Source organism: Manis javanica, chromosome 7 (genome assembly GCF_040802235.1).
Source record: "Manis javanica isolate MJ-LG chromosome 7, MJ_LKY, whole genome shotgun sequence".
NCBI classification, from domain to species: Eukaryota; Metazoa; Chordata; class Mammalia; order Pholidota; family Manidae; genus Manis; species Manis javanica.
In genome coordinates this window covers 15,167,099-15,179,202 of record NC_133162.1, presented here as the reverse complement: position 1 = coordinate 15,179,202, position 12,104 = coordinate 15,167,099, and the positions used below count along the sequence as shown (strand labels likewise).

Below are 12,104 nucleotides of genomic sequence, written 5' to 3'. Positions count from 1 at the left end.
AGGCAGGTCACGCCCACAGCAACTGCAATGCTAAACTCCATAGCAGCCAGGCAAGATCAGAAGCCCTGTCTGCACACAGCTGCCCAGCACAAGCCACTAGAGACCGCTGTTCTCCCAGGAGAGGAAGGCCACAAACTGGCAAGAAGGGACTTTCTCTTACCCAACACACACACCAGCTCCCCACAAATAATCTATTGCCATGAAAAGGCAGAAGAAATTGATACAGACCAAGATCACAGAGGCAAACCCTGAGAAGGAGGTAGACCTAACCAGTCTTCCTGAAAAAGAATTAAAAATAAAGCTCATAACCATGCTGATGGAGCTGCAGAGAAATATGCAAGAGCTAAGGGATGAAGTCCGGAGGGAGATTACAGATGTCTGGGGGGAGATTACAGAAATGAAACAAACTCTGGAAGGATTTATAAGCAGAGTGGATAAAATGCAAGAGGCCATTGATGGAATAGAAACCAGAGAACAGGAACGCTTAGAAGCTGATGCAGAGAGAGATAAAAAGGATCTCCAGGAATGAAACAATATTAAGAGAACTGTGTGACCAATCCAAAAGGAACAATATCCGCATTATAGGGGTACCAGAAGAAGAAGAAGAAGAGAGAGAAAGGGATAGAAAGTGTATTTGAAGAAATAATTGCTGAAAACTTCCCCAAACTGGAGGAGGAATTAATCGATCAGACCATGGAAGTGTACAGAACTCCCAACAGAAAGGACCCAAGAAGTACAACACCAAGACACATAATAATTAAAATAGCAAAGGTTAAAAACAAGGACTGAGTTTTAAAGGCAGCTAGAGAGAGGAAAAAGGTCACCTACAAAGGAAAACCCATCAGGCTATCATCAGACTTCTCAACAGAAACCTTACAGGCCAGAAGAGAATGGCATGATATATTTAATGCAATGAAACAGAAGGGCCTTGAACCAAGAATACTGTATCCAGCACGACTATCATTTAAATATGAAGGAGGGATTAAACAATTCCCTGACAAGCAAAAGCTAAGGGAATTTGCCTCCCACAAACCACCTCTACAGGGTATTTTAGAGGGACTGCTCTAAATGGGAGCACTCATAAGGCTAAAAGATGTCACCAGAGAAAATAAAATCACAGCAAAGAAAGCAGACCAACCAAATACTAACTAAAGGCAAAAAATAAAATCAACTACCCACAAAAGCAGTTAAAGGAAGCACAAAAGAGCACAGAAAAAAACAACCAACATATAAAGAACAAAAGAGGAGGAATAAGGAGGGAGAAAAATAAAGAATGACCAGTGTTTAAAATAGCTCAATAAGTGAGTTAAGTTAGACAGTAAGATACTAAAGAAGCTAACCTTGAACCTTTGGCAACCACGAATCTAAAGCATGCAATGGCAATAAGTACCTATCAATAATCACCCTAAATGTAAATGGACTGAATGCACCAATCAAAAGACACAGAATAATAGAATGGATAAAAAAAGCAAGACCCATCTCTATGCTGCTTATAAGAGACTCACCTCAAACCCAAAGACTATAGGAACAAAACAGCAGCAGAATCATAGAACCTAAGAATGGACTAACAGTTACCAAAGGGAAAGGGACTGGGGAGAAAGAGAGGGAAGGGAGGGATAAGGGTGGGGAAAGAGAAAGGGGACATTACGATTAGCATGTATAATGGGGGGGCATGGGGAGGGCTGTGCAACACAGAGAAGACAAGTAGTAATTCTACAGCATCTTACTACGCTGATGGACAGTACTGTAATGGGGTTTGTGGGGGGGAATTGGTGAAGGGGGGACCCTAGTAAATATAATATTCTTCATGTAATTGCAGATAAATGACAAAAAAAAAACAAAAAACAAAAAACTGCCAGGACCCAAATGAATTAAAAGCTGGGACTCACATACTCTCACAGGCATGTTCACAGCAGCACCATTCACAGCAGCCAAAAGGTGGAAACAATATAAATGTCCATGAAAAGAGGAACGGATAAACAAATAGTGGTCTCTCCACACAGCGAGTATGTTCAGTCATAAAATGGAACCGGCACTGATAAACGCTACAATCTGGATTGACCTTGAAAACACTAGGCCAAGGGGAAGCCAGAAACAAAGAGCCACTGATGTATGGTTCTATTTACAGAAATATCCAGAATATGTAAATACTTAGAAACAGAAAGCAGATTGGTAGTAGCCAAAGGCTGGAAGCAGGAGGGAATAGGGAGTAACTGCTTAATGGGTATGGGGTTCCTTTTTGGGAGGGTGAGGAGGAAATAAGGAAAATGTTTTAGAAGTAGATAGAGGTGGTTGTATATGACACTGAGTGTCCCAAAATCTTCACTTTAAAATGGTTAATTCTATGCTTTGTGAACTTCACTTCAATTTAAACAAAGTGTACCAAGAAGGTTTGTTACTCCATTGTAAACTCTGGTTTAGTTTGTAATTTAGTTGTAAACTTTAATTGTAAACTTTAACCTGGTGAAGAGTTTTACGACAAATCTTTAACTGGCTATGCACCCCCCAGCATACATGGGCTTTTGCCAAAGAGGAAATTACTCCTGAAATTCTACATCAGTTTCTCAGGTTCAGTACTCATTAGCAAACAGCAGTTCATTCACTCTATCCCAAAGACAGGAAGAAGAAAGGGAGGGGTAGGATGTCAGTTTCAGTTGATCATGTGACCATTTAACAGACACATGGCTGGAGATCACAGCAAGGGCACACTGCAATAAGACCTCAGTCTAGAATGGGCCTTTTCTTTTCTTTTGTAAAGTTAGCATTATTTTATTTTTAATATACTTTGGTTGTAAATAGGTAACAGACATGGGAAAAAAAATTTCTCTATATAGTAAAAAATGACTTCTTCCCCTGCACTGTCTCCTAGCCACTCCCTCCGTCCCCACTGAAGATAAGTGCTAACTAAAAGCAATTTCTCAAATACCCTTCTGGGGACAATTTTTAGGAATATAAAACTATAAGTGCATGCAGCTTAATTTTTACTGCTACTGAAAAATTAAAATTAAACTTGGGAATGACTGCTGTTCCAATCATTAAAATCATAGTTTTGCTGGTAAGTTGTTAGAAGGTGTGGGTCTTAGTACCACAAGAGGCATGTTTAGTCAAACAAAAACAGTACATAGTAAAAATGCTGTTATTTTTCCATTCACAGAAACTTTTTTGCAGCCACTTTCTGTTTTTGTCCATTAGCTACATCCATTCTCTATTAAGCAGAAACTTTTCTTTCTTTCTTGCAACTAAGATAATCAAGGCTGGTTCAGTGAAAAGATGTGTCATTCAGGGATCTTTATGTGTAGTTCATAATTGTTACAGGTTGTAGTCTGAAAAAGCTGAATATTAATGATTCTTTTTGCAACATTCGTTGTTCTTCTGCAATGAACCTCTGGCTACTACAGAAATTCCAAATTCTCTCTACTCTCCACTTCACACCCAGAAAAGCAATACTGGAACTGACACGCCAGGTTAGACCCCGTCCCCTGCAAGCTGTTCCCCTGATGCCCCCGGAGGTGAGGTCTCCCTCCAACCTCACATTCAAACACACTGGGGAAATGCATTCTATGACACTTCTACTTTAAAAAACAAAAACCTTGTGTTTTTGTTATCAACAAATTTATCTGAAGCAATAACTATTTCTCCTTTCATTAAATGTATAAATAAGATGAGAAAACGAAAGTGAGTTGAAACATGCCAATACACCTAACTTCCCATGCTCCCAAGCCGTAACTATGTAATTTTACAAAACCACAAAGATCATCTTCATTCAAGCAGCAGTTAGAACTCAACAATCTGGACCTGGGAGCTGAGATTTACTCCCTCCAAGGCTCTCCTGGGATGACATCAGTTCATTCGCTAAGTGAACATTTGTGTCCTTGCTAGGTGCGTTGTGCTATTCATAAGGATCAAAAAAAATACAATCCTTGCCACCTAGAAGCTCAAAGTTTGGCAGGAGAGATAAACACACAAAGCACTAACAGGGCCACATGGTAATAACTGCATAACAGACATGCAAAGCACAGTTCTGACCAGGACACGTGGGTGCTGGCCCTGTTACCAAGGGGTCTAAGTGCCTTCAAGGGCTTTCAGCCTTTTGTGTGACACTCAAAAGAATAAATGCTTTCTGAAGAGAAGACATGAGCAAAATGCTATGGGAAAAATGTCTGTAAGATCATACACATCTACAGCACTTCACAATATCCAGTAGAATGTCCACCAAAATGTTAATGGAGATAATCTCTTTAGATTTCAGATGCTTTTTATTTCCTTCTTTGTATATTTTGGTCATATTGTATTGTTTTACCATGAACACCTAAACCCATTTAAAAAGGGAAGATTGTTATTAGCCCCGTTCAGGATAAAGATGGTTTTGGTTCAATTTCCAGAATTTTTATCCAGAGCTTTATGTGCTAGACTTTGTGTAGAAAGAGAAAAAACCAGCATCTTTGTATTTAATGAGTTCATTATCTTGGTGGCAGAGGTGGGCACGCTTCTAAACAACTAACCGTGAATAGGTTATATACCAATGTAGATGGCTTAGTTGTGACAACTGTATCATAAGATTATGTTAATTGTGTAATAAAGAATTTGGCTGGTGCCTTGAACATAGTTGGTGCTCAAAGAAATGTTTGTTGAATGAATGAATGAATGAATGAATGACATCCTCTATCTTTGTTTGCCATGGCCTTTTCATTTACCTTATCTTTTCTCACAGCCATTACCTGTGCCCACAATCAATGGTCTCCCCAACCCTGATCATTGATCTCAGATCACTGATGTTGCACACCACTATCACCTTCATCTTTCTAGATAGAACCTTGTTTTCACTGGGTCATCCCCCAGGTTAACAACCGTCCTTAGGAGCTACATATTGCCAAACTCCACAAGACCTCCTGACACCTGGCCCCAGTTACTCTTATCTTCCCAACTCCACTCCTTAGGACTTAGGCCTTGGCTCTGTTTGGGTTTCCCCCTGCACTGCTTTTACTGGAACCCTCTCCACATTTAGACGGTCCTCCCATGCAGTATCTCATTTAACTCTCATAACACCCCCTAGAAGTAGCTATTTTTGATTTTTAGATGAGGGCACTAGGATTCTGAGACATCAAATAAATTGTCCAAGGCTCCATGTTAGGATTCAAACCCAGGCATTCCAAAATGAAGAGGCTGTGCCCTTAACCATTATGCTACACCCTCTTCTGTTCCTGTCTGATTCTAAATATCTTTAAGCTCAAATTCTAGTCCCCTAACTTCCTTAAAGAATAATGCTTAATACATAGATGAGCTTATTCGGTGTCATGAATCTTTCAAGCACTTCACTTATATGAATCCCTATAACAACTCACTGAAAAGGGAACTATTCTTGTTTTCCATCTTGTCAGCAAAGAAGTGGAGGCAGAGATTGAGTTCTCAAGGCCGCACAGCTTGTACTGGTAGAACTGGGATGAGAGCCAGTCTACAACTGGTCCAGAAGCCATACTCACTAGCAGTGCCCTGCCGAGCTGCTGCCGTCCTATCATATAGGAAGTGAGTGTCTAAACAAGGGGCAGATCTGTGCATGGAGACCCTGCCATAAAACAGACTCTGACAGTCTTTGGGCTGTGTGTGTATGTGGTCCAGACTTCAGTGGTTTTTATATTGGTAGAAAATATCAAATGGGCAGCAGATAAAGACAGCTATCATGAAAAAAGCAGTCATGAAAATTAGAGACTGTTTACACAAAAATTCAGAAACTAATGCCTAAACAATAAGCTATTTTTTAATGAGTCCACAGCACTTTTATACATGTACTCATTTAATCCTACAAGTTGGGTAACCGACTATCAACCCATTTTACAGATAAGGAAATGGAGGATGAAGGGGCAAAGAGATTGCTAGTAAGTAAGCGGCAGAGCCGGGATCTGACCCAGGCAGATGTCGGTCGATCATCCCCACTCGACTTGTTGTTAGATGCCTCAGCAGACAAGTCCCATTCAGCCGGCAAATGACTTTTTAAAGACAGAACATAAAGATCAAAGAAAAATTATCTTGCAACTATTAAAAGCTATTGCACCAAATAGAAAAGTAAAATAATTGAAAAATTCTTCCTCCCTTTTGAAAACATGCATGTGACTGTTTATCTGAAATGGCTGAAACTCAGTCCAAGTAGAACATTCGCCCTGGCACCTGTAGGAGGGCCAATTGCTGGCAGAATAATGACAGTGCTGGGCAGAGTGCGGAATGGGGGTTTGGATGTATTTGTGCGTGGGCGTCTGTCATGTCAATCTGCCAAACCCACACGCCATCAGATACCCTCTGAAGTAGAGTGACTGTAGACAGCAGCCCACTCCTGCTCAGGTACCCAAAATAGTCAGGAGCCATGCAGGAAACAAAATCCAAACCCGATTCCCTGCACTCAACGCTGCCACACACGGGCTTCTCCCTCACATAGCTCCTTACCCCACGGGGGCCCCACCCCTCAACTCCGGGCAAGCACAGGAAGAATCGAGTGGAATTAAGCTTTAGAGGAGTGGACATACCTCCTAGTAGAGCAGTATGTCTTCTGGACATGGTTTTATTTTAAAGGTAGGGTCAGCTAGACATGGGCAACTGACTTTTTTATTAATAATAAAAGCAGTTCAATTAATGTCATTATAATCCTGAGAGAGAACTTTTACTACTCTCTTCATGATATAGAATATTTGTTACTTACTGAATTCAAATTCTATTAGTCTGGATGCAGCAACAGTTTTAACTAATTCAGGGGCAATAATCTTTAATTAAGGTAGTTTGTTTCTATGAATAACTTCCTAATGGCTTCCACTCCCAAACTTTGCTACAGAAGGAGGGCAACTGTGGCATGTAGAAAGCACACAGCCCTTTGGGGCAGGAAGCTTGGATAAGCCTGCTGACAAGTCACTCAGCAAAGAGTGATACTTACTCAGTAAAATAAATATCAGGGTTGGTATTACAGAATGTGCAGTCAGCCTGGGTTTGTAACCCAGCTCCATTGCTTACTGTCTGTGTAATCTGGGGCAAATTACTTAACCTTTATGACCCTTTATTTCTTCATCTTTGAAAAGGGATCGTTTTTGTACCGACCTCTAGGGTGCTTATGAGGAATAAATGAGTTAAAGTTTGTAAACCAGTCTCACAGTGCCTGATCCACAGTGAGTACTATGTGAATATTTGATGAAGAGAATAAAATAGATATAAAGGTTAGAAGACTTACATGCAGGAAACAAGCAGAGTGCTCGTGTCATCTCTGGCCCTCCACGGGGAGTTCTCCTTAAATCTCAGCAATACAGACACAGCAGCCCGCGAGCTGCTGAGAGATGCTGCAACTCTATCCAGCAAGCTCAGAGACGATCTGTGCAAATTCTCATCCCATCACTTACTTAGCTTCTGTTGGCTTCCTCTCTCTGTCTCAAACTGTCTTTCACCTGTTCGGTGATGATGGGAAACCAGCTACAGAATACAAAATAAGATTGCAGTTCACAAGAGCAAACTTGTTTTTGAAAGAACAGAGAAAGAGGACTTGGGCGCTCTGATCTATTTCACTGACTCTGTGAACATCATCAAAGAAGAATCTCGTATTGTTGCTTTTATTTTGGAAGATCTGTCAACTTGAAAAATATTATATAAGAATTTAAGTCACATCAGGATAGGTTTAAACTATAGGACAAGTTTTAGAGAATTACAAATAACAACCTAGTTTTCTCTAAATAGGCTCCAGTGAATCTCAGAGACTTGCTGAGACTCCTTTAGCTCTAGTATTTGAGCGCCTTCCTAGTTCAGGTATTTTGCGTATGTGTATCCACATATACGAGCTCTTTATTTTACAGACACCCACACCCACATGCCCCAGAAGTGCTATTTGAGTACTTATCTAAATAGACAAGTACTTGTTGAAAATAAAAATGTTCTGACCAAAGCAGTTGCATAGAAAAGGGATTTTATCCACTGAGAGCAGAGGAGAAAATACGATTTGGCCCAACAATGTGCACATGAGCACTGGCTGTGACCTCTAGAATGAGGGATGTAATGGATCTGAGTATTTGGACATTTATAATTTTTGTTTCTTTTTAATGTGCATAAATGTGTGTCATATAAAATAGAAAATATAAACAAAGGGAAAAAAGTTTAACAAAAATTGGAATGACCACTGTGCTAAAGCTGTGGGCTAGGAAACATGTTCCCAGATTGCTCGGACAGGGAGGACTGGGAGCTTTTGAATATTCTGCTTCTGTTTCTTACACCAAACAATTAAGAGTATTAAATGAAACCAAAGAGAGAGCCAAAATCCAGGAGTCGAACGACCTGCTTCTAATTCTGCTTTGTTATTAAATAGCTTGTGTGACCTTGAGTAGGCCCCTGGCCTCAGTTTCCTCACCCATCAAGAAGGTCACCTGGACTAAAGGACTCCACAGGATTCGAGGACGCAGCCGTTTCTATTACAAGCTTATGAACGTGATCCTCTGGTACAGCTGGCATCCTTTCCTGGAACACTCATAAAATCCTTTTTCTTTTCTTTCTTTCTTTTTTTTTTTTTTAGATAAGTATTTTTTATTGAAGGGTAGTTGACACACAGTATTACATTAGTTTCAGGTGTACAACACAGTGAAAATCCTTTTTCTTAACTGAAGAATTCCTCCAAAACTTTTGGTGATATAATTTCAAAGCAAGCCCTCCCAAACCGTGGGGTGACTCTCCCCACCCCAGGTCACCTTCCTAGTGTGGGGCACGGGAGGTAAGAACAGTGAAGGACTTGAAACCCTACTGGGGGCCTGGCATTGTGCCTTGCTTTGTAGCTGTTGTCCTACCCGGGCTGCTGTTATTTACCAGCAGGGCATATAAATTCACTTGTTAAGGACCCATTATGTTGAATAAGATGCGCTAATATGTTTATTTTCTTCCTTCCTCCCTATGGTCAGATGCAATTTCTATGCAAATGCTTTGCTCAGAACACACTTATTTTTAGGTACAAGGATTCTTCTACTTTGACAGGAAGATTTGGAACCACTATTATAAATTGCACAGAATTCCTCCAAAGAAGAAGTGGCTTATTTCATTCTTATGTACTGAGACTGGCAGAGCTTAAATGGGCTTCTTCCAGGTGTCCTGAGGGCTGACAAAATTCACAGAAACCAAAGCAAACCTCTAGACCACTTCTTAATGCCCCAGGAAAGAGACGGAAGTAGAGCTTCATTGCTTGGTGCCCAGAGCTCAGAATACATCTCACTGAAGAGTTAACTGACCTACCCAATATTATTTACAAGAAGAAATGGTGTAATTGGTTGCTATTTTTATTTGGGGGGTAAGTTAGCTTTCTTTGCATTCCCACTGCTCAGTCAAGAACTTGTCGTAAAGAATTACAAATCTCATGACGTATGTTATCAGCCTGTTCCCCACACCTTCCAACCCTGCTTATGTGTCATCTATTAAGACAGGTCTCCCCTGATGGCCCCATATAAAGGCAGCCCCTTTACATTTTGTCTTCCTACTTTAAGTTTCCGCATGTATTAGACATGTTGGTATGTGCATCTACTGTCTGTCTGCTCCCACTGGAAAGCAGGTTCCCGAGGAGGCTCTTTTTTTTCATGGCACATCTCCACTGTGAACGGAAGCACACGTTGTAGGTGCGCAGCAAATGATACATTCAACAAGTAAGTCAGAAGCCCTCCATTGTGAATAAAGAATATTTAAAAGCAATAAAAAATAAAGAATTATTTAAGGGTAACTATAAATTGCCACATTTGCCCTAGCCCCCATAGGGATAGCTTTCTTAACACACAGTTATATCAATCACTTCACCACCAAATGTTTTCACAGCTCGGCCTCTGTGATTAGAAATGGGCATGTCTAGTGTAAAGCTTTACAATTATTTTCCTTCGTTTGCTCTCAAAATGCACTTTGATGTCCCATTCTCTTCAAGTCTTTTTGAAGTAAGGGAGATGCTTCTCACCGCATGGGTTTCAAAGAAGGCTTCATGTTTTACAATAAAAAATGACTTGGTTAGGACTGCTCTTGGCTCCAGCCAGCAGTTCCACAAAAATGAAGGTACTTGCCTAAGTACCGTTGAGGAACTCGTGTCGACGGGAGGTGGGGGCACTTACTGCTGGAGCAGGGCGTGTCTTTAGGGCTGGATGACATGGGCTGTGCACAGAGTTGACACAGGCAGTCTCTCCCATTGAACGTGACTCGGTCTCCGGGTGGAAACGGGCGCCTGCAGACAGAAAGACATCACTCTCAAGGTTACCCCAGCAATTTCATTCCTTTTCCTTATTCCTGCTTGCTGCCCTATGGTGCCAATTCATTTCTTTGAGGGGCACGAGCCAAAATGTCTGAAATGCAGTCTTAACCCAGCCAGCCAGCTGGATGTGGGCCAAACAAATAAACATGCCTCATTTTGAGAAGAAGGGAGAATACACCGCTTCTAAAGGCAACCAGACAGTCAAATGGAATGATTTACCTCTAATCATTAGTGGAGGGATGTTCCAACAAGTCACTTAGCCAGGCACACATGATAAAATTTTCCATTTTCTAAATGGAAAATCCTTCGGGAAGAAATATCTTAAATGCCATAAATTCCTATTCAGGCTAACGGCCCCTCCCCAAGAGAACTGGTTACAAGTGAAGCATTAACTCTCTTTCAGTTTCCTGTACCTATGTGATACTTATGCTGAATTAGGCTTTGTCCTGAACATCTGAATGGGTGAACTGAATGTTTCACAGTGCTGGAGACCCAGTCCCTTTTGGAGAAATACAACACTGCTGTAAATACCTGTTTAAAAAAAAGCTTTTTTTTTTTCAGAAGGATAATTTCCTTTCATGTAGACATTCCTCAGTAACATCCCACTGTGCAAAAATACCGCCTTCTCACGTATGTTTATCAGTTTCTTTTCCTTCCAGGTCAGCAAGCGGATCACTTTTTAAAAAGTCGTAATTAATAGCCATCTGACAATTCCCATGCCTGTTTATTTGCAATTGGCCAATTTGCCAATAATCTTCATCAACACAAGTTTTCAAATGTGGGATTCTGTCAATTAGGAAATGTAAAACTCCCAGGTGAAACATCCCCACATATCTGAGTCAGAAGCAATTACTTAATAACAAATTCAAGCTTCTCGATAGAGTTTTACTTTCACAGCCACTATCCTTCCTTAAGTTGCCCTGATGCTGCCTGACCGTTGGTAATTAACTGTAAAACACAGATACTACATTTGGACTTAACTCCACAAGTGACTTGATACCATTCATCAAGGAGAACATCCCCAAATTTGGTGCTGAGTTGAGTTGAGATGGGCTTCTCTCCCCTTGCGGTGCTGTTACTTTCCATTGTTCAGAGAAGGCGCAGAGAGGTTAAGTGATTTGCCTGGATTGACCAGCTTGCCTGGAGACAAGGGCATAGGAGGTGCAGGAGGCATCCACCAACTCAGAACTTGCTCTTTCTTTAATAATCAAAGCCACACTCCAGCAGAAGCCAGTGGGCCGACTGCTTCATTAATTAAACCTGAACAAGCCCCTGTCTGCTCTGTGAGGAGGGCATCAGGAAGTAAACGGTCCCTACGCACAGGCAGCAGAGGGTCTTTGCCTCTCTGATCAGGGCCCAGGACTAAGAGGAGGCCGGCTAGGCACCTGGGGTCTGAGCGCTCATGTGCAGACCCTGCACTGCCTGGTCCCACGTGTGAGAGCCCCCTTAAATCACCCTGGGCGCCTCACTTGCCTTACCCTAGTCCTGCCTGTGAGCTAAGCCTTTATTTCTAGACTTGAACCCCACATGGATCCACTATGGGATAAACCAGGGTCCAGTTCTCAGCAGAGGGTCAGGTCTTTTGAACTTTGAATCTTATGTTATAAATGACCCTCTTCCTTACTTTCCTCCTTCCCTATGTCCTCTGCCCACCTGGGTTCACTTCCTTTTTTATTTGCATGAATGTAATAGTAAGACAACTGGATTTAGTCAGGAAACCTGAGTTCGGATGTTAGTCTTGCAACCTGGGAACGTCCCTTAAACTCAAGAGTGACAGTAATTCCTGACTGACTTCACACAATGGCCATGAGGATTAAATTAAGTTCTACATGAATGCAATTTGTAAACTGTAAAGGGGTCCTCCAATTCAGGAGGC

At 41.4% G+C, this 12,104-nt stretch overlaps 1 protein-coding gene across 22 annotated transcripts in view; it reads right to left on the bottom strand.

Annotated features, from left to right (window-relative positions):
* Positions 1 to 12,104, bottom strand: part of ABLIM1 (actin binding LIM protein 1) — a 288,553-nt gene that overhangs the window by 106,138 nt on the left and 170,311 nt on the right. For 19 of the 22 annotated variants that reach the window (XM_073240363.1, XM_073240368.1, XM_073240372.1 and 16 more), the window contains exon 4: positions 10,044 to 10,201. In XM_073240363.1, the coding sequence (XP_073096464.1) occupies positions 10,044 to 10,201 (158 nt within the window). The remainder of the gene's footprint in view (positions 1 to 10,043; positions 10,202 to 12,104) is intronic. The other 3 variants (XM_073240364.1, XM_073240369.1, XM_017654275.3) reach the window with 1 other exon arrangement.